The sequence below is a fragment of the Anas acuta genome, chromosome 7 (assembly GCF_963932015.1).
Source record: "Anas acuta chromosome 7, bAnaAcu1.1, whole genome shotgun sequence".
In the NCBI taxonomy this organism is placed as follows: domain Eukaryota; kingdom Metazoa; phylum Chordata; class Aves; order Anseriformes; family Anatidae; genus Anas; species Anas acuta.
Window position 1 is genome coordinate 18,733,122 of NC_088985.1, and position 22,013 is coordinate 18,755,134.

A 22,013-nucleotide genomic window follows, 5' to 3' on the forward strand; every position below is an offset into this window, starting at 1 on the left:
TGTAGTCTCCAGAACTTTAACTACATACATCTGCACATGGAATTGGACAAACAAAACACCCAACACAACAGCATTTTGCAAGCACTTAGCTACTGATTTATTGCATTGGCTATTGGTTTACAAATATTGACTACGAGACAGATCTGATGGCCAGTAACTTAGTTCTGCTGGCTTCTCATCTGTCTAAAGGACACTTCAAACAGCAAAGTCAAGTATAAATTCATAGCCTGAGGAAGATCACTGTGATGGTGCAGTAAGTCTCCTCAGGTTCTGCTTCTTCTAGCCTCTTCCCTGCCTACCTCAGCCATGGCAAGGGAACAGAGATGAATCAAACAAATCTTCCTGCTGCTTGCTTAGCCTATAGAGTATATACAATATGCCATGGAGGAAAAAATGTTATGTATACATCATAGTAACTGTGCAATAAATTAAACTTCAAAGTGCTTCACTTTCCTATTTACAACACCATTAAATAGAAACTGACATTTTCTCAGACTAGGAGGAAGTATTTAGTTAGTTAGCTGACAGGGTAAGAGTGCTCAGCAAGTACACCAGGAACTGGGGAAGGGGCTTAGCTGGCAGCTCCTCTCTGGGAGAGATTTGGGAGGGAAAAGGGACTGGAGAAGTATGAGGGCATCATTATGGCACCAGTCAAGGGCTGGGGTGAAAAGGGAGGCCAGACCTGGAGGCTTTGAAGATAAAAAGGAAGCACATAAAAAAGTAAGTGATGTGACCCCTTCTTAGGACAAATGTTTAATGGGCAGGTCAAGCAGCAGCTTGAATTTTGCTGCTGCTGTCTCAGTTGCAAAGTGAAGCATTGCAGAGTTTAGCAGAGCTGTGAAGGGATGGGAGGTGATGCTGTGGGCCTCACAGAGGCTGGCTCACTACAGGTTTCCTCATAGTGCAGGGCTTAATAAAAAGCAGTAACCATTTTCTTTTAGGGCCTCTTTTTTTGTTACTATAAGCCTCTTCTGTTTTAGGGTATACCACTCTGAGTGGCCCACATTTAGTGGTGCCGTCTTAGCTTCCTCATGTTTTCATGAGTGTTGATCTTGTTTGCTTAAAAGCCCAGAGCAGCGTGAGCAGTACTTGCTTGGGGAACAGAAAAGCTGAAAGGAGCAGGAGCCACAGAGACCAGCTGCATTTTCGGCAATAAAAAGAGTCACTGGATAGAGTAAACTTGGGTTGAAGGGCCCAAATCTCACCTGGTTTTGTCAACACGAGTGTCCCAGAGGTCATCAGCCCCTGCACTAGAAGGAAATGCCCTGTATGGCCAAGGCCCAGGGGAGTTCTTCTGCTTTGTCCAAGCCCCAGTGAGGTGATGCTGGGTGAAGAGGCCTTGCTTGGGAATGAGACAAAGCTAACCCCAAAGGAAATGGTGCCAGGGGCTGCTGGGGAGGTGGGAAGGGAAGGAGAGGAGGGGCAGAGAGGACCGTGGAGGAGCAGGGGGCAGTTAGAGCTTTCTCTTGAGCTTGCGGCTGGCCCCACCACCCCCACTCCGCTCCCGCTTCTCCTTGCGGACGCAGAAGTACTTGGTGACCCTTTTGCGGCACTGCTCGCACCTCACAGCACAGCACCAGTGGAACTTGCAGTTACAGCTGGACACCATCTCAGCCCGCCTCTCCTCCACTGCTAGCCCGCAGTCCCCACACAGCCGCCGGCAGCTCCGCTTCTCCCACTTGCTGAGCGCCTTGCCTCTCTTCAGGCACTCCCTCCCCTCCGTGCCCAGCAGCCCCAGCGTCTTGTTCTCCAGGCAGTAGTCAGGGGAGTCTTCCAAGTGGACCAGCTCCTTCTTGGAGATGGAGCTGAAGGTCTCGGCAATGGCACCCCGGCTGGCAGCGCTGTTCCCTGCCCCCTGCAGCAAGTCCACCTTCAGGGCCTTGTGGTACCTCTCCTTGAGGTAAGTGCCCACCTCCCGAAACTCGGGCAGCTGCAGCCAGCAGGTCTGGGTGGTGCAGCTCCCCGACACGCCGTGGCATTTGCAAGTCCGCTTCATGGTCCCTTTGACGGCCTGCAAGATGAGGAGAGAAAGAGGATGCAGGAAAATGCCCAGAGGGCTCATGGGGGTCATTTCTGTGCTGCAGCTCATGGACAGGTCTGTCTCCAAGCTTGTGGAGGGGTCTGCCATGGCCCCTCCTTGTACAATAGCCCTGCCCAGGGATGGTTGGTTAAAAGTTCAGGTTTGCTTCTCCACAGTACTTTACCACTTGAAGAGGGAGAAAGGACAGCAAGAAGGAGTCAGCAGGGTAATCACAGAACGTTTGCTATGTTGGAACAAACACTCATGTCAGTACTGCTACCCCGCCTTCCCCTCTCCTCAGCAAGGTAATTATTTCTCCTGGGCACATGCTTTTAGCCACCGCAAACAGTGAGTCTCCATAGCGAATGACCAGAACACATCAAGGATGTGCTTCCAGGTCTGGAGGGAGGGAGGGGGCTCACCTTTCTACCCGCCTCATTGTTATGCAGGTTCATAGCAGCTCTGGCATCTTGTCCAGTCTCCAGGGCATCCACAAACTGCTTGGAGATGGCTTCCCCGAAGCCCACGTTATCACTGCAGCCTCCCCATAGCCAGCCTTGCCCACCTAGGAAAGGAGATGAGATGTGCACTGCCAGGGAACCAGCCCCTCACCATGCTGTGGCCCCAGGGATGAGAAAGGGTGATCACCAGAAGCAGTGGGATGGGGAATGGAGGCTTGGGGACAAAGCCAGCCATTTGCCCAGTGGTATTCCCAGTTTCCCTCCCCTTGTGTTTCTGCCATTTCTAATGAGACGTGGGCAGTATGTGGCTCATGCAGGAAGTGAAGGCACATGTGAGAAACCCAAGGATTTCCAGGCTTTCTACAGAACAGGATTCAGAAGCTGTTAATAATCATATATCAGAAATCTTAAATAGATAAAGCTTTGGGTCTTTAATCACCTTCCCTCTAAACATGACTTTAACCAGACCAGTCTGTGGGCTTGATAATTTAGCTCAGCTGCCTGGAAACACATTGTGCGGTTTCTTCTTTTCCTCCTAGAGAAAAATACCAAATTCTCTGGGAAGGTTTGAAATCTGGAATATTCTGACCCTTGTGTGCCTCAGTGGTACATTGTGGGCGTTGTGGTTTAATGGCCTTGTGCCTCTTGTCCCTGAAAGGCCTGGCCCTTGCCTGGGTGCCCTCTCACAGGGAAAGGCGGTGGTGTCTCATGGGAGGTGGATGATTGCAGTGGATGATGAAGTCCAAATCAAGAGCTGGGGCCGAAGGGAGAATGGAAACATTTAACCAGCGCAGAAACAGAAACCCAGAGTCAGTGTGGCAGCATGTGGAATTGAACCGTAATGTTTTGGACAAACCCAAAAATTTCCTTTGCCTGCCAAGTTTTTAAGTTCGCAATGGAAAAATTTCATGAAAAACAGACATGTTTTGGGGAAAGGAAGTGTAGCATGACTAGCTCAATTTTCCAGAGAAGATAAAATTTGTTGTGTTGTTGCCCAAAAGTCTTGCTCTGCTAGAGATGGGCCATCCCAGGCCTCAGACACCTATGAAATTGTGACTGTTTTAAAAAGTATTAGCCAATAAAGCAAATTACTCAATACTGGGCACTCCAGTGGAGTTTGTCACAAACTGACACACACCAACTGTCCAGTACAGTTAAGAAAAAAAAGGCTTTTATCTTGATAATTTAAAAATCTCACTTTTTTCCTTTCAAAACAAAATGCCCAAATTTCACTGTTTTGTGTGAGAGCTGAGGGGAGAGCCAAAGTGGTAAAGCCCTGGGGTTCCACACCAAGGGCTGTGCAGCAGCTAGAGGCTGGGGACAGCAGGGATGGGGATGAGATGAAGGCTGGGCACTGCCAGTGTTTCTCCTGACTGTGATCTCATGTATCTGCTGCACTGATGAAAGCTCCTGAGGCCTATAAATGCCATCCTGCATTCCCCAACAGTAATTCTGGTGGAATTGTGGAGGAGAGGAGAGCTTCCTCCTGCAGTCTGGGGCATGACAGGGGGACCCCAGCTTGTCTGTCCTTACCGAGCTGCCCATTGCGGGAGTCATCACAGCCACAGTTGTCAAAATCCCCCAGGCTGCAGTTCCGGGTCAGTGTGTACATGACGCCTGCGGAGCTGATGGCATGGACAAAGGCGGTTTCTCGGTTTGCTGTCAAGTGGGAAGACAAGGAGAGCAAATGTGCTAAAGATTTCATGGCAAGACCAGTGTTAGAAATGACTCTTGCCATGCAGGAGACTGGGATGGATGAGATTTGCAATGAACAGGGAAGAAAGGATACCCTATATGTTAGATTAGCTTTGTCTTGAACCACATGAAGATGAAAGTTACCAGTCTCAAACTGACTTGTGCTATTTCCAAGGGTGTGGATGAGTTCATCACTTGGCTGTCATGGGAGCTCACCAGAGGGTGTACAGACACACAAATGTCCCCTTCATCTCACTGATACACCCCAGGGAGGAAGGGGCCTTCTCTCTCAAGCCTTTTCTTCTGCTAGACACCAGCCCACACTGACAGGGGCTCAGTGTGGTGCCCATACCTGCCCACCAATATCTGTGTGGTGTTCATCAGCTAATGTCACTGGGCCTTTGGCTTTCATTTAACATCAGCAGGGGCTGTGTCTGAGCAGATAACCTAGACAGGAATGGTTCTGGGACCCCCTCCCCATCCCAGCTAACACTGGATTTCTGCACCAGGTATCTCTGATGACACAGCCTCCTGGAAGCTGTGGGGAGATTTTCCTCCTTCTCCTGCTCCTTGGCCAGAACACAGCCACCACAGAGCTCTGTCTGCTCACTTCACTCCCATCCCCTCTGTTCATTGCCCAAGCTGATTCCCAGCCCTGAAGGCAAGAGGCCCCCCTTGGGCATGGTGTATCCAGCAGCCCACACGGGGCTTGGTGGGGCACTCCTGCACCATCTGGGTCTTGGCTGGTCCAGAGGCAGCACTGGAGTTGCAAGGCTGCCTTGCCTTGAAGCTAAGTCCCAGCACATGTCTGATGGGTGAAGGGGCCTCCTGGAAGATCCCTCCTGGGCTTTCCCAGGAGAGGGACAGCCCAGATGGGAATGGAGCAGGAAAGGAGGCACATGGGAAGAGAGGAGGGGCTGCTGGGCTCTAACCTGTGGCAAGGGGGTCCCGGTAGTGGTGTCCAATGCTTTCCTTACCGCTGCGCAGCCCGCCGTGGCTGGAGAGCTGCAGTGCCCTCTCGGGGCAGTTCCAGCGGTCCCAGGCGAACTGGAACTTGCACTCCTCGATGCCGCTCTGCGCCCCGGCCGCCACGCTGCTGGAGTAGATGAGATAGGCCTAGGGGCAGAGCAGCAGGTCAGGAGGGGGATGGCATCACCCTGGCACTGCATATTGTGGGTCCTGCTGCTGTGGGGTCTCTGGATGGAGAAGTATGGTGCAGAGCGCCAAACTCCCTAGGAGGCTGGCATTCAACTGCAAAGAACCTGTGTGCCATCTTACTGAGACAAGATGTACTGAGCTGAAGGGCTGTCCTGGGTTTGGCTTCCCTGGGGTCTGGCAGTTGCCAGCAGCCGCAGGAAATGCATTTTCTGCTGTGCTGGGTCAGAGGCTGAGCCTCCTGCAGGAAGAAGGCCAAATGGAGCTGTTGGCTAGTAGCCATGTTAGGAGCAATGTGCTGGCCAGCCCTGGCAATGGGGAAACCCTTATCTCTCCAGTGTGAAAGGAGATGGCTTCTAAAGATGGGTTTATCAGGAGGAACAAAAATCTGGGGGTGAATTTTACAGCTGGTCCTGGTTAGGGAAAATAAGCCTCTAAAAGAGGGATCCAAGGAGGAGGGGAGTGTCCCTCCAGCTGGATAACCATGGGTCCTGATGCTGACTTGATCAGCAGGAAGCAATAGATGGCAGGTGAAATCCTCACCTGATGTCAATAGATCTATGTCCAAATTCTGACCCCAAGCAGCTTAGGTTCCCAGGCTCCTTTGCTGACAGCCCATGAAGCTGCGGCTCTTGGGAGGGTATCCCTGGCCCTCCCATGCCTTGTTGCTGGAGTCTTGGGGTGAGGGGAGCTCTGGCTAAGGCTGGATGGAGAGGAGTGGGAAGGAGGAGCCACCCCCCACCCCCTCCCCTGGGTTTAGTGGAATCAGGGACAGAGATCAAAGGGATTTCTCTTACCTTGGGGCCCGTCATCAGGAAATTATTCACTGACCTGGAAGACAGAGACAGTGTCAGCAGGGAGGGGGTGACGGTGGAGGGGCCTGGGGAATGCCTGGCATCCCAGGGCTCTCCTCTCAGCCCCACAGCCTGCCTGGCTCCTGGCTGCAGGCACCTCTGGTCTCTTGGTGCCTCCTCCTTCCCCCTGCCTGCTCCCCCCTCCAGGTTGGACCCTCTCTTCCTGCACAGCCCCGGGGACCCCTCTTCCCCTGGTCCCTATGGCTGCACTCTCCTCTGTCCTCCTCTCCAGAGCAACTCTTCAGCCCTGCTGTCTGCACCCCTTTCCCTCCCCACTGCTGCAGTCCCCTGTCCTCTATCACCGCTCCTTCCTTTCGCTCTCCTTCTCACAGCTGCCCTTCATACCAATTCCCCCATCTTTTTAGCGTTTCCCTGCTCCCCTACCCTTGCTTTTTGCCATAACCAAATGCTGCTCAGCTTAACTCAGGGTAGCGTGCACCCAGCCCCAGGAGATGGGCCATGCCCCACGGCCTCCTGCATTCCTGTGAAGCCAGCTTTGGCAGCCCATGCTCTCCTCTTGCTTAGCCCAAATTAAACTTTGATGTTTTCCAAGTGAAATGTGAAAAAATGAGATGAACAGTTTCCAGAGCTGCCCACTTGTAAGTATTCCTGTGAAAATTTTATTTCCGCTACTGTTCATGGAAAACTGCCACTATTCATATAAATTAATTTTTCTACTGAAAATATGGAAGGTCTGCTTCAGTAATCTTAAATTTTGGGCTCCTAAAATCTTAAGTTCTGTGAACCTCATGATCCCCCTGCTTTGCTCCATAGATCAGCAAATTCTACTCCATTTACAGAGGGGAAAAAAAATATTAAAATGTGGGCTCTCTTCCTAAGGATATTGCAAAATAAAGGAAAGCATCTCTCATATTTATTTTTTGAATCACAGGTTTTTTGTAACCAATTTCACGCTCTTCTGGCATGTAGTTTTTGCTTGCCGTGACACAACATTTTTAACCGGTTCCTCCTGCCTCCAGGTGGGAGGGGAGGAAAAAGCAAAACAGCAATCTCTTCTCATTGCTCCCACCTGACACTGCCCTGCCTAAAAGGCCACACCATGCCCCATGAGATCTGCTGCCTGCCAGGGTGACTGCACAGCCTGAGCTGAGAGCAGCTTCCCCCTTTCCTTGGGCAGTGGTGGGATGTGACACTGTCCTCAGCAGGGACTGAGAGTGTCCTGAGCTGCTGGTGTTGCTGGGTGGCAGCTGGGGGCTGCTGAAGCTGAATGAAAGCTTTCAGCAGGTTGCTGTAGGATCACCAACCCCTCAGCCTGGCTGCAGGCTTGTTAAGCCAGGCTTGCTTGCAGGCCAGCATTCATTGAATAATTCTCCACTGGAAAAAATCCCCGCTGGCCTCCCCTGTTCCCTGCAGCCTTGAGCTCCTTCCTCTGCACCAGCACAACGATTTGCAGGATTGTGCTGGAAATCACGGTCGCTCTAACCATCATAGTCTCTTTCTCCAGCAAGAAAGGCTGTTTGGATGCAAGTGGTCTGTCAGTATCAAGAGCATGTGTGGTGCTGTGACCACCATGAGAGATCTGGAGGACACAGCTCAGCTATGCCTGGCAGAAAGGACAACAGCCAACCCCAACAATCCCTAGCCAGAAATGAAGCAAGAGGAGGGAGGCTTATCCTATGATCAACTCGTTCCAAATCTCCAGGTTTGCAAAATAACCCTCATGACTATTTCTGGTGACTGCAGAGAGCCTGTCCTGCAGGCATGCTGTGGCTCTGAGGAGATGGGTGCGTGCTGTACCCCAGGGGAGGACAATGATGCTGGAGAGGTGATGTGAGCTGATTGAGATCTTGCATTGAGTAACAGAGCAAAATGCTGGAGCATAAATTAAGAGAAACTGGGCTCTCACAGAGCCTTAGCATCCCAGCAGTGCAGGCGAAAGCAGACACTACCAACCCAAGCTGGGGGAAGAAGTGCAGCCATGCAGCAGTTCCCTCAGCTGGAGCTGCCCTGATGGAGATCTCAGAGGTACACCACAAAAAGGAGGGCTAAGGAGGGCTAGCTGCTTTAGCTCAGTCAAAACCACAAGAAACCCGATCGTTGCTATTACTCACAGTTCAGGGGTTTAAAGAGCTAGCTTGCAAAGTTTCGTTTGGCAAGTACTTTTTTATTTTCCTTTTTTTTTTTTTTTTTTTTTTTTTGTGGAAATGTATCCATATGGATGAAGATATGGGAAAGGCTCCCCCGGGTCAAGGTGGGAGGGGGCCGCGGCCAAGGCACAGCGTGAGAGCAGCAGGCCCTTTCCTTTGTTTCAGGCCCAGGATTCAGCCCCAGCTGTTCTTCAGGCCCGGTGGGTGCTTCGGCATGAAGCTGATGGCTATTTTGCAGAGGAATTTTCCTCTGGGAGCCGCTTCTGCATTGTACAGCTAATTAAATATTTCCTGGGACTTGGAGAGACGGCATCTGTAGCCGGGTGATTAGAGCATCGGGTGACCTGAATCACACAGGGGCATGAACCTGGGGCTTTTCAGGCTGTGTAAGCTCTGTGGGTCCCCATCCTCGCGCAACTGGGTAGCAGCATGAACAAGTTATTTTCCGTCTGTTTTCCCTCCTGTCCTTTGCCTTTTCCTTAAGAGCTTTGCCGTGGGGACCACACTAGCTTGCTTATGATGGCGTTGGTATGAATCTGAGCCCCTGGTAGCAGCTGTGAGAAAATTCTGCTAAAATGCCCTCGTGTAGGCAAGATCTAGGGAATTACAATTCCTCTCTTATCTGGCCTTTGTGAAACGAGAGACATCCCATCTGCACTGCTTCCTACTTCTTTGGTAGGGAAAGGCAAATTCACAGTGTGCAAGAAGCATTTGTTTCAAACCTTTGCGGGCCTCATCTTGGACTAGGAACATCTGAGAAGTTGTAAGGGTGGCTTTAGGAGGAGGACAGTAATCCACGGGTTCAGGGTTTACAGAAAACCAGTCTGCTAGCAGGCATCAGTTGACATAGCTGCATTGAAGCAGTGGGTCTGTTCCTCCCAGGATAAACCTCAAGGTTCACAAAAAGGCCAAGTTCAGGATATGCCAATTCACCATCTGCAGCTGAGCAAATGGTACGGTAGCGGTTTCCCAGTAGGATATTCTGAAAATTTTTATTAAGTCGGGGAGACAGAAGGCATTTTCCCTGAGCTCTCCGATCAACAGGCAGGCACACTGCTGGGTGGGTTTGTAGCACTTAGAGGAGTAAAGGATTTCTTCAGATCAGTACGCTTCTCCCCCACACACACACAAATAACTCTTGCAGCTGCAAGTGCATTCAGGACAAGGGGAGATGGGACAGTTTGAATATTGGGGTACTATCTGCTGAAAAGTGGGCCATTGTATGGCTGGAAGTTTTCTTACTTATGCTGAGAGGGAACAAAAGGTAGCAATGGAGACAAACTGTTCACTTTGTCCTCGACCATATGATATAGCTAAGAAAAATGCATATGTTTTTCTGGATATATTCTCTAGCAAGGACAGAAAGCAATTAAGCCACTCATGCCCCAGAAGTAGTGGACTGTTGGCAATGCCGCTGGAGCCATCTCTGAAAGGCAAGTAGCATAGAAATGAATCTCTCTTTGATTTTCTCTGTAACATGATTTGTTTATTGTTTTTTATATTTTCTAGCTATCTAATACTCTTTCCCTCCACCTCCAAACTCCAGGATAGCATTACACGGATGGGAGCAGAGCACAGACAGACCTCAGTAGGCAGGGAGTGGGGTCCCGCTGAGTGCTACAGCTACCTCCACAGCCCACGCACGGCACTGGGCAGGGTGTGCTAACTCTGCTTATCCTGAGAAAAAGCAAACCTAGGACAAGTGGTGTTTCATTGCATCTGGTATTAGAAAATTATCTCAAAGCTAACCTATAGCAGAGGTTGTCTGTCACATGGTGTTGGGTTCAATAGGAAATGATGCCGCCAAGCATCTGTCCCATTATATTTTACACATATCAAATACTAATAAGCCTCTGATAATTTCTACTCAGTTACAATGTTACCCAGTAACACGCACCCTGCTCCTAAGTTTAATATGCCCTGAGAGCCTTATCAAATCTCTCATTAAAGAACTTGTTTGATACCTGATCACCCACTCACGCTACTCTGCTGCTGATTCAGATTTCTCTCTTTAGAAAATGATACAGCTGTATTTAGATCTTTACTGTCATTGTTTTAAATGCAGAAAATGGATACAATTTCACTTTCGACCTGAATTTCATCCTCAAGCTATTAGAAAACCAGCAACACCAGAAACTAGAGGCAACCCCATATCTGAAGTATAAAAAGCATTTGGAACCAAGTTGTGGCATTAGAGGTTGTTACATTATTCCTACAGGATAAGAAACTGGGAGGTAACTCATTAACATTTGAGGTTTTACATTTGTTATTTCATTTCTCTCGATTTTCTTATATTTATTAACCTTTTAGTTGCTAAATACAACCCTGACACTTTGCTGGTCTAGAAACATGTTGACTGTTCCACCTAGCTTATATGGCAGAATCTAATTCACTATCAGAAAAGGAAAGTGGCCACATATACAAAAAGCATTTATTGTTGATCTAAATACCTCCCCATGCCCTGCTCCCAATTATAGTGATCAAATCCCAGAAGGAAAAAAAAATATCTTGTTGCATTTTAAGCACTTAGATCAGATAAACAGCAGAAATTGCAAGCAGGATTATTACAATTCCCATTAACTTTTTTTTTTTTTTTTTTCCCTCCTCTGTGAGAGTTAAAGGACAGGATCTGTAATATGATCATTTCAAATAAAGTTTACAATTTTCCTTTCTCTCAGGAAACTATGACCTATGAGCAAGATGCTGAGAGAAGAAGAGCTATCTTGAGCTATAAACTTTTCTTTTAGATAAAACCTTCTGAAAGTCAAGCAGGACATTTAGACATCCCACTTCCATTGAAAATGTCTGGGATTTCTGTATTTCACTCCACTGCATGCACTGAAAATTCTGCCCTTTGAACTTTTTCTAACAGACGTTGATTTATTTTTTTCCTTTTAATGTATTTTAAACCTGTTTATATCAGGGAAAGTAAGAGACATATAAAGGGAGAACGAAAAGAACAAAATAAAATCAGTATGAGTTTTTGCCTTGCTTTGCCTTTCTGCATAACATACGTATTCCCCTTGCTCAAGAAGTAAAATTTAGCCTGAGTTTGCTACTGTATCATAATTAGAAGTATACAAGGGAGAAGAAAACCTCTGAGAGAACACAGATTTCACCCCCACCCTAGCAAGAATGAGTTCCCACTTAGTCTTGAGTTTCCCTTTCTGTAATTTTGTTTTTTCCATCCACAGTAACAACTCCAGAGATCTGCTATGGGGGAGGCAAGGGATTTTAGTAATTGAATGGGAAAAGGCTTTCCTTGCTGTTAGAGATAAGTCTGCGATCCACTGAGCAGATTCCCCGGGACATCACAGAAAGGGAGAATAAAGTTTGGGTACTCAGTAGAAATCACTTATGAAAAAAATACCTAGAGCTCGGTCATTTGAGTCCATCTCTGCCTGAGCATGGGATAGATATACTCCACAAGGGATGATACAAGGACTGATGCAAATGTAATCTCTTTCTGTTCACCGTTATAAAACATTTCTGGAAATAATATAAAGCAACTCCGAGGATGAGCAATAGGTCGTCAGGAGATAACCACAGGTTTGTACCCAGGGGACGCTTCTGATGGGTCCCAGGTGGTTGGGAACCAAACCATAGCAATTTCTACACCAAAAGCTTCTCCCCAGGAAACCCTAATACACGAATTTCAGACATGTAATCCTGACCCTGTGCCTGCATCAGACTGATGCTCCTGTGTATCGAGCTTATCCCTGCTGTCTCTGAGCTCTTAATCAGGGACTGTCTTCTCTGGGGAGAGTAAGAGAAGCCCCATTTGATCTGGTTAAGATAAGAGGCAAGCAGACAGTGAGCCTTTGGAAAACCAGAAATCCCTGACTGTCCCAATGGGATATCTCCCCAGTTGGAAGTGAGGGGCTAGATCTTCCACATCTTCTCTTGGGACAACCGCTCCAATTTACCCCAGCTCAGGATCTGTCCCATAGACTAACTGCTGGGAGGTGAGGGGGGAAAAGGGAATTCTCTGCTTAGATCAAATGTCTCTGCCAGTGGTTGTCTTGGGACTTAGTTAAATATCTGGTCTCACTAAAGAACAGAAGAGAGCTATGTGTAAAAGAGGGGACATTTAGGAAGGTGAAGAGGAATATCCTTAGGGTCTCTGGGAAGGACACCTGCCTGCGACACAGGCTGAGGTGCTCTCAATACTCACCAGGCACAGCAGGGTTGGAAGAAGGGAGTGAGGAGGAAGATGCCCAGATAAGGGTCCATGTGAAACATAAAATCCAAGTAAAGAGGGAGAAAGGACATCCTAAAAAATAAAAATAAAAAATTGGGTACCACCACCAGGGAAAAGAAAAAGAAAAAAAAAAAAAAAAGCAACAAAATTAGGGAAGGGATGGAGTTATTTTCCACCCGGCGCTCCTGGTGTGATGAAGAGGCGCATGCCCCCTGAATCCCAACTTCTGTGAAGGGTAACCAATCCTAAAGTAAGAGCTAAAGGGGGTTGGTGAAATGGAGCCGCAGAACTTCCTAAGAAGAGATTATCTACTTAATTAAAGATTTTTTTTTCCCTAAGTCCTTCAGCCAATCAGGACTCAAGTGCCAGAGAGAGATTGAACTGATGAAAAGAACACCCCAGGTTCCTCGAAGACAAATGCACCACGAAAGGGATAAGAGGGAGGGAAAAGGGGGGGAAAAGGAGAGAGAGAGAAAGAAAAAGAGAGAGAGAGGGAGAAAGAAAGAGACAGCAAATCCCTTAAAGCAATCACTAGACTCAATCTCCACGGCTGCTGCCCTGCCTTTCTGTCCCGCGCTAAGGCAGCGGGAAGGGCTGCTCGCCATGCCCTCACCTCCTCCTGCCACAGAGGCACCACCAGCAGCTGGGTGCTCTGACTTGGGGGCTTGGGGATGGCCCACCTGTGCCCCGTCTTTGGAGGTGTCAGGGAGAAGGATGGGGACAGCAATATGCAAGTATTGTCCCTGCCTCAGTCTCCCCCAGAAACGTAAGGAGGATCAGGGCCAGTTTAGGACTCCATCTGCTCCTCCCTCATCATGGACACCTGCCCTTTCTTCCCACCTCCCGTTTGCAGTATGCCATCTCTGCCCTGGAAGAAGGCCTCAGGCTAAACCTTCCCTCTCACCCCCAATTTCTGCATTTGTGTGTTCTGTGAAGTGCATGCAAAGGGATCTTGGGTTTGGGAGAGTTGGTGGTCACTCAGTGAGCTGTTATCTCAAGCCAAGGGCACCCAGCCCATCCCTCCTGGCCACAGGGGACATGTTGGTGTCACACCACAGCCACTCCAACCAGCCCCAAGCCAACAGGATGGGCCTCAAAGCCCTAGGAACATCCTCTGCTCCAGCTCATGGTCACATCTCCCTGCCCTATGGGGTCCGTAGGGAAGGTCATTCTCTATCCAGGACACCACCAGCCAGCCAGCCCTGCATCTCTTTGCCTTCCCTTCTCTGTGCCTGTGATAAAACTAGCAAAGCTGCCATGCAGCCACCCCAGATCTCTTTCAGGCATTGAGCGATATGCTTTCTTCCCAGTGTGAGCTGCGTCTTCTCCATACTGCACATCTGATTTTTGTGCTGTGATCAACCAAACCATGAGACCCATCAAACTCATTTCACCCAAGGACCAGCCCAGGGCAAGGATGTGGCCGGGCTCCCAAAGTGGAGGAATACCCCTGGCTAGTGGCTCCATCCACACAGCCAGCAGGGACTTGCTCTCAGATGTCCTTTGGCAGGTCCAGCTGGGCACAGGGCATCATGTGCAGGCAAAACACTACCTTTGCCCTCAGTGCTTTCGTGGAGGGGGCAGGAGGGGGCTAACTGTTTGCAAGCACCCAGGTGAAATGAAAATGCAGCCACCCTCAGCTTATCCCAGGGCCAGCTGTGCCTCCCAGGTGCATCCTAGAACAGCCAGGCTGGTGGTATTTGCACAAATTAAAGCCCAACTTCTGGAGCCACAAGAATTTTAAAAAATAAGGTGTTATACATGCTAAGAGCTTGAAAACATATATAGTAGAGGCTAAAGCTCCAGAAACTGAAAGGTAAGGGGAATAAACCCAATTATTTTTTCTATGTTGAGCACAATTTAATGGTTTTAGTGATATAATCATGACTCTGAATGGGTCTACTCCTCCAGGGTAAGCCAGGGGAGAAAGAAATAGCACAGCCACTAGGAGCTTTCAAAATATGCTCTGCATTTGACAAGTGTTTGCAATAGCAGGAAGAATTTTCAGCTGCTTCTTGCAAGTGTCCAAAGGCTTGTTTCTGTACACTTGAACCAGGGTTTTCTCATTCCATGGGTCCAGCAGCAACAGCATTTTGAAACTGGGCAAAACTTCAGTCACATCTTGACCAACTGGAAAGGAAGGACGTACACCAGCTCTGCTGGGGTGAGTTATTTTTATTTACTCCATGACAAATTAAGTAAGGGGATTGCAGAAAGGAGGAAAAATAATTGTAGGCAGATACAAAATAAAAATGGGGAATTTATGTTTTTAATATCTGATTTCACAAGAGGCAGGCAGGCTTTCCCCCAAGCTCACACAAACACTGAGAGCACCAGGGTGCTTCGGAGCCAGCAGCCTTCCCAGTCAATTTCTATTTTCCATCAGATGCAATAGTAACTTTCCCGTAAACAAGCATGTTCTTCAAGCCAAAGAGGCTGGAGGCAATGCCTGAGAAAAAAAAAAAAAAACGACAGTCCCAAACATTTTTAAAGCACTTAATTACTGTTCTCAAAGGCTGTATAATAGAATCTTTGAGGTAGTCTCTAAAGAAATGGAATGCAAAATTGTTTTATAATGTTCACCAAATTTTGTTATTGTTACTAACCAAGCCTCTGTAATTTTTCTAAAATGGGTCCACAAAGCATTAAGATACATTTTATAGCCAGAGAGACTGGTATATTATCCCATCTGACCCATTGTCTAACTCAAATCCCATCTGACCTTTGCATGGAGTTCTGTAATGTGTGTTTGACTATTTGCTCATCTTTCAGAAAGACAGGCAGGGTTTGAGGACAACAGGAGATAAAGGAGCTACCACCACCTGTGGTTTGCTTACAGTTCTGTTTAAAAACAAACAAAAACATAAACAAAACATAAATATAAGATGTTTTATTTTCCAGAGCACAGAGAAAATCTCAACTGTCTTTAAAGAGCTTGTAAAAGTAATCACAGAAAAACTAAAAAATAAAGTCACTAACACTCTTACTGCTTTTCACCCTGATAACAACACAACTGATAGAAGTGAAAATGAGGTTAAGAAGTGGGGATAAAAATTCCAAGTCTGGCTCACAGATATCTCAAAATTTTCTTGGCATCAATGCAAAGTTCCCAAAAGGACAGGTTTTTTGTTGTTTGTTTGTTTGTTTTTAATAAAATAACAATTTAAAAGATCAGGAATAAAAAATAACTATTATAAAAGATACATCAAAGGTATCAAAATAAATAAATTGATCATGCCTAGGGAGTGAAGAGAGTTCACTCCTGAAAGAGCTGGAAGTCCCAGGAAGGTCTGCTTTCCCAGAGCAGTAAGCAGACTTTGACTGAACTGAGTGCAACTTCGTCTTTTGCACCAGCTTAAATCTGTCTTCAGCAGTATCTTGTGCTTGTCAAAGCATCTACAAAGGCCCCCAAAAGTGTACATATTACTTGCAATCCACTGCTGAACTTGCCCTGTGCTATTCTGCTCCTGTGGTCAAGTGATTACAGAAACAAAGCTGGGGAAATTTAATACCTTTTATTAGAAGGGTTGGATGCACAATGCAAGAAGCTAATACATATTTTTGTTTGTTTGTTTGTTTTTACCATTTTGGCTTTGGAAAGGCAGAAAAGGTGCTGGTGTGCCCAGAAGCCTGTTATTTTTTTTATTTTTTTTATTTTTTTAGCCATATCAACCTAAGATTGTGCCACTACAGATGGTATTGACACACCTGAACACGCAAATGGCTGCATGACCTCTTCACTGTAAGCTTGACTTTGTAACCTTCATGCTCTCTATCGCTGTTCCCTGCATGGTTGACGCACACTGAGGAGGCTCCCATGAGGTCTGCTTGTGCTTTACCAATATTAAACCTGGCCTCATATTTGCAGGTTTTCCCTTTGGTTCATGCAGGGACAGTTCAAGGGACACTATTGCAGTGACTAGGCTGGGGACTGGGAGGAGACCCAAAGCCACATCTGAGGCTGATGAGTAAGACTCAACAGTGTCCCAGAGAAAAGGGGCAGTTTCTAGGCTAACAGATTTTCCCCCCTCATTTTTGTTTCAGAAAAACCTTTTCCTTCTGACATCACAAAGCATTTTCCATCTGCATCTCTTGAAGAGCCTCAGCAAGACAACTAGCATGCTTTTGCCTTATGCAGAATGCAAAGCTGATGTTGTGGCCAGGAAGAACTTTAGGAACAGATCTGGTCTCCTGGGCCTCAGGCTTGGCTCCAGACTTCATCTACCTGGTCTGGTGTTCAAGTCAGCCTGGCTCAGGGGAACTGCAAAGGTTTCCAGGGAGAAGTCCTCCTTAGCCATCACACTTAGAAGGTGGCTGTGCCCAGGAGCAAGGGAGCTTAGAGCCCTTCAAAAGCTCCAGTTCATCCTCAGCCTGTGCTACCATGATTCCACTATCCCATATTATAATAGTAGAGGGTATTTCCTGTGAATGGTTTTCACTTGCTGTGACAGTAACTTGCATGGGCTCACACTTTTACCCCACTCTTTTGAGAGTCCAGAAAGCGAGTGCAGGTGCAGAGCATCTGTTGCCAGCGTGCTCTGAGTGGGCACCAAAAGGGACAGAAGTGCTGAGGGGTATGTACGTGTGGATGAACCACCTCTTGAGAATCACAGGAAACTGTGTGTGCATTTGAGGGGGGAAGAGAGGATGCTGTCCCATCGAAGGACCAGCAGCATCAGCTTGGAGAAGCAGGACAGTCAGGATGGGAGGGGAATTATGTGCAGCACTCCACGAAGGTGTAATTAGGAAGAGCAGGACTGAGTGAGTAAAAGCACATTCCTCACCAGCTGGCAGGAGATAAGAACACCCTGGATGTGAGAGGGACCATGCCAGCTCCCAGCTCGAGCACCGTGCCCCAGCTGCCTGCCAGCCGCACCTTGCTCCTGTCCCCACACACCTCAAAAGAAATCTGGGCTCTCCCTGTGAGACCAGGAGCACACGTGCTGCTGCTTGCCTGGACACAGCCACCATCTTTCAGAGAGGCTTGTGTGGGCCACCACAGCCTGAGTCACGGGGAGTCAAAGATACCCTGCTGTAGTGGCCTTAGGGCTCGTAGCTGGAGGGGAAAGGTCTTTGGATTCGAGAGGTTGGGAGTGGACAAGAGGATGAAGCAGGAAAAGCAGGAAGGTGGTCCAGCAGAGCAGTGTAAATAATGGCTAATGGGTGTCTTTGGCAGGCCTGAGGAACCCGAGAAAACTCTGCATGGGAGCTGCTGAAATAGGTTCCTCTTGCACCACAGGCATGCATTTTGTTTCCTCTCCAGGCTCCCTGTGCTCCCCTCAATATTATTACTATCAGCAATATTTGGAAACAAAACCCCATTTCTAACTGAGCAAAATCAAGCCCTTTCATTAAGAAATCTGCCCCGTGGCATGCTTTGATCTTTTTTAGCTGAACCCATCAGCGAGCTCGGCAGGAGCTGCAAATAGCCCCGGCCGGCTTACAGCTGGCCAGCCTGTGCTGGAGCGATTTTGCTTGTCTCTGGTGCCGAGACTGATTGGCTTGGAGTCCCTTTTGTAACACGGGCAGGAGGAGCTTTATCTGCGGGTTTTACATGATCCTGTGATCTTTTCCTTCACTAATTTGCCATGCGGCCTAATGAGCGTGCAGAGGCATGTGTCGCCCCGCATGGCTGCAGGCCTCTGCTCGGCAGCCGGCAGATGGTGCTCCCACCTCACCGCACTGCACCGTGTCCAGGCTTTGCAGGGGATCCTGGCATAAAAAACCTCCCCTCTCCTCCAGGCCACAGCACCTGGAGCCCCCAGCAGGGGTAAAACCCATGAAAAACTGAGAGACGTCACAGCAGAGGAGCAGAGACGTGCGGAGGGCTGGCAGCAGCCTGACACGTGCTGTCTGTGGCCACCACACGTGTCTCATGGCACTCATCCCTGGGCAGCTCAGTGGCTGCTGCCGAGTCCTCTACCGACACCTCGGGAAGAGCCAGGTGCTCACTGACCCTCAAGAGGGAGATGGATGCTCTGTACATGAGATCAGGAACCACGTTTTCACACTCGTGCCCCCTGATAGATCCTAGGAAGACCCCCTAGGTCAGGGACCCACAGTCCTGGCTCAGCTGTTTGCCCTAAAACAGTAGTAAATACTGTGCTGGCACGAGCCCAGCGAGGTCTTTTTCTCTTTGCCTACGGATGACTAACATGACTAACCCTCGGCATTTACCCGCGATGAGTCAGGCCTGCAAAATCATGAGACTGGCTTGAGAATAATACACAGTGAGAGCTATTTGTGTCCAAGCCTTTAAGGTACTCTTGGGGCTTGTTTCCTCTGGAATCGGCAGGGCTGGGAACATGCTGTTCTTGCAAATGAAAGGCAAGCTGAGAGTCCTGAGCTGCAGGCGATGAGGCTTTCTGATGAGCATCAAACGTCAAAAAGCTTGCGATAGATTATAGGAGGCGGGAAGGCTGAGAAGGCATACAGACCTCTCTGAGTTGCCCCAAACTTGTTGAGAAGGGGTCCTGGCTGTTTGCACGAGAGATCTCATGCATTCAGTGCTCATGCATTAAAACACCGGATCTTTCTTGCTCTGTCTTTGGCCAAAATTTTCTCTTGGCTTTCATTGTGTTGCTCATTTCCACCTTGGGAGTGGCTGCACTTCAGCAATGAGCATCAGACCAGCCTATGGGGTGTTGTGACTCTCTGAGCTGTAAGGAAAGCTGAATCCTTTCCTAATAAAATCTAGGGCTCAGGTTCTGGCTCTAGCGTCAGTGTCCATTTGTACTGACCAGGATCATCTCTTCTGCCAAAATAGTCAGTCAGCCCCAATAAAAGGTGATGATCAGGAGTTTGGAGGCTGAATCAGACAGCTGGGATGAAGAAACAGCTTCAAGACATGCAGGGTAAACTGGCACCATGTATTACAAATCCTTTGCAAATACCATTGCTGACAAAGACAAAATCCAGATCCTGTCAAAATCCTAAGTATGAGGCACTTTTTTTGATGGCTGTTAGAAAAATGTTGTGGACACTGTTGTTGGACAACCTTGACCTCTGTTCTAAATGTCCCAAGAAACAGGCTGCTACATAAATAGCAAAGCAGCACTTTTGTTTGCCTGTTGGGAATAAGACCCTTGGCTTTCATACTGTCAACCTGTTTTCCCCCCTGAGGAAGGCTGCCAGAGAGAGGAGTGTTGTTGAAGCATAATGCTTTCTGAAGGAGGTATTTCTCTTCCTGTCTAAAGGGATGAGGCTAAGAGCATGGGCTAAGGCCTGATGAAAATGAACAGATTTTCCTTGAAGCCCTAAAAAGCAGACATCCAGAGACTGAAGGAAAGAGAAATGTGGCAAGAAACAATAACCCTTTGCTGAGTGTGAATGTTGAAGCCCACTTAAGAAAGAGGGATTCATTCTGGTCAGGTGCTGCTGAGGGGTGTCAGTACATGACAACAAACTGTTCTGGCCATGCTACATTCATTTGTCACAACTGATAGCAGTCAAGCTTGCTTGTACCCGTGTTTTACAAAGTCATTCGTGTCTGACCTCCATCACGGCAGCATCCAAAGACATGGTCCAATACAGCCTCCCAGTACACTTATGAAACATCAGCTGTTGAGTGGAGGCTGGCAAGTGCAGCATGGCACAGGTAACGACTTGCCCAGAGTCAGGCAGTGAGGTGATGTATCGTATGATGCATCTGAGCTCAAAACAGCAGAGCAGAGCCTGCTACCTGGGAGAGGAAGGGGAGTGAGGTTGCTCCCTACACCATTTCAGTGCTGAGACAGGGAACCCTACTGAGGTGGGTGCAAGGCCATCCTGTGAAATGGGAGACTTCTGGCCAGGGGCTGCCTGGGGCTGAGACCTTGGTGAACTGGGATGGCACCCTACCAGGCGCAAAAGAGGACCCTACATGAAGTGAGCTTTTCCCAAGCACCAGAGTTTATTTGGTGACCTGCATCTGGTCTCAGAGTGCAAATCAACAGTGATGTTGCACCGGTTTTACAGTAATACATGCAAAGTAGGAATGAGCCCTGTGTTTACAGGACAGAGCACTCGTTACACCATCCCTGTCACACCAATAGAGAGAAGGCCAAAAAAAAAAAAAAAAAAAAAAAAAGCAACTGCTACCACATTAATCCATCACCAGGTGGTATTTTCTGGAATTAGGTACTTTATGTAACTTTGTCATTACCTGTTACCACCACAAAAGCCGTGCTAACTCCCAGAGTTTCTGCCAGCCTTCATAGCAGTTGTTCAGAAGAATCCCACCCTTCCTCTGCTCAGCTTTCAGAAATATGGCAAAATGATTCAGATCTCGTGTCATCAGGGTGAGCGAAGAGTAAAAAATACATAACCCTTGGTGGCAGTGAAGGCACGAGCTTGGGGCGTGCGGTCCCTGCAGTTCCCTCTGCTACACGGGGATGGCGATGCTGTCTCAGCTCTTATTTCAGCCGACAATGCACACTGTGCGCTCTGTGAAGGGCTCTTTTTTTAGCACCACAGGGCGTGCTGATAGATGATTGCACATGACAGGAGTCATTCTTACAGCCAGAGTCTGTCTGCTCTTGCTACGTCCGAAGCCTTGCATGCAGCTGCTGGAACAGCCCTACCCGCCTGGGTTCTGTAAGCAGAGAAAGAACAAAATGTCTTCAGGAATTAAGTGTGGCTGGTTTCTGTGAGGCTTTTTTTTTTTTTTTTTTTTTTTTTTTTTTAATGCCTATTTACAGACTGTATCAGTGGTTGGTAGGTGGTGATGCTCAGGGGAGAGAGCACATCCTGCTCAGGAAACAGGGTCTTCTAATTCCAGCTCAGACTTTGACCATGGATAAATTATTCCCTTTCACATGCCCCAGTCTTCCTCCACAGCCAAAGTGTCTACTTAAACTATAAGCTTTTGGAGACAGTGAGTATCTTCCAGTGAGGGTTTGTAGAGCACCTGGCAAAATAGGGGCCTTTATCTTGATTGCAGCTTTCACTCATTATCTTAACAATAAGCATCAAAGTCTTCATATAAATTAATTTACCTGAACACTCCCTTGGCATTATTGCCTCTAGATCATGTGTGATAAGAAAAGATGGAGGAAACTGTGTGTGTGTGTGTGTGCACGTGTGCATGTCAGTGTGTGTAAAACCCCTTTCTGAGTTTGGTGTGACTGGAGGTGTGACACCTGGGCTGTAGGCGGAGGTGACTGCCCTCCAAGTGGCAGCACCATACCTCAGACGTGATGTGTGTGCCATCTCTGCTGCCTGCTGCAAGATTTCTTCTGTGTGGGAAGAAGGAGTCAGCTCCCGGGCTTGGATCCCGAAGGATGATTTTTTAGCAGTTGTGGTGGTTCTCTGCAGAGAGCACCTCCTCAGAGAGTGGGGCACACTGGAGGGTGAGCTGGTACCTCCATTACACATGGCTACAAGGGATACTGGTTGATCAATCTGATAAAATTAAAAAAAAAAAAAAAAGGTTTGTGCAGATAGGGAACTCCAGTCCCTTCCCTGTTTTTCATTGTTCATTAGAAGCATCACTGGAAGTAGGAGGTGTCAGTTCATAAGAGAAACTCCCTTTTGAGTAAA

The 22,013-nt window shown here is 48.0% G+C and overlaps 1 protein-coding gene and 1 long non-coding RNA gene across 3 annotated transcripts; one reads left to right on the forward strand and one right to left on the reverse strand.

Annotated features, from left to right (window-relative positions):
• Positions 1–891: 891 nt before the first annotated feature.
• Positions 892–12,588, reverse strand: WNT8B (Wnt family member 8B). Of its 2 annotated transcripts, XM_068689664.1 has the most exons (6): positions 12,468–12,588; positions 6,129–6,162; positions 5,154–5,292; positions 4,015–4,140; positions 2,443–2,585; positions 892–2,011 (listed from the first exon to the last, which is right to left on the reverse strand). In XM_068689664.1, the coding sequence occupies exons 1-6, from the start codon at positions 12,563–12,565 to the stop codon at positions 1,454–1,456; spliced, it is 1,098 nt and encodes a 365-aa protein (XP_068545765.1). In that variant the 5' UTR covers positions 12,566–12,588; the 3' UTR covers positions 892–1,453. The 2 variants fall into 2 exon arrangements, with proteins under 2 accessions (XP_068545765.1, XP_068545764.1); XM_068689663.1 differs by lacking the exon at positions 12,468–12,588 and having other exon boundaries at positions 6,129–6,282.
• Positions 12,589–13,963: 1,375 nt separating this feature from the next.
• Positions 13,964–16,857, forward strand: LOC137859977 (uncharacterized). Its single transcript, XR_011098696.1, has 4 exons — positions 13,964–14,310; positions 14,551–14,658; positions 16,158–16,236; positions 16,539–16,857. It is a non-coding gene; the product is annotated as an uncharacterized lncRNA (long non-coding RNA).
• The last annotated feature ends 5,156 nt before the right edge of the window (positions 16,858–22,013 follow it).

Excerpts from the sequence above, each read along its gene's own strand:
- WNT8B (XM_068689664.1), bottom strand. The coding sequence starts at position 12,565 with ATGTCCTTTCTCCCTCTTTACTTGGATTTTATGTTTCACATGGACCCT. Across the intron at positions 2,586-4,014 it reads CTCCCGCAATGGGCAGCTCG|GTGGGCAAGGCTGGCTATGG; the intron begins GTAAGGACAGAC and ends CTCCTTTCCTAG. Across the intron at positions 2,012-2,442 it reads ACAATGAGGCGGGTAGAAAG|GCCGTCAAAGGGACCATGAA; the intron begins GTGAGCCCCCTC and ends CTCATCTTGCAG.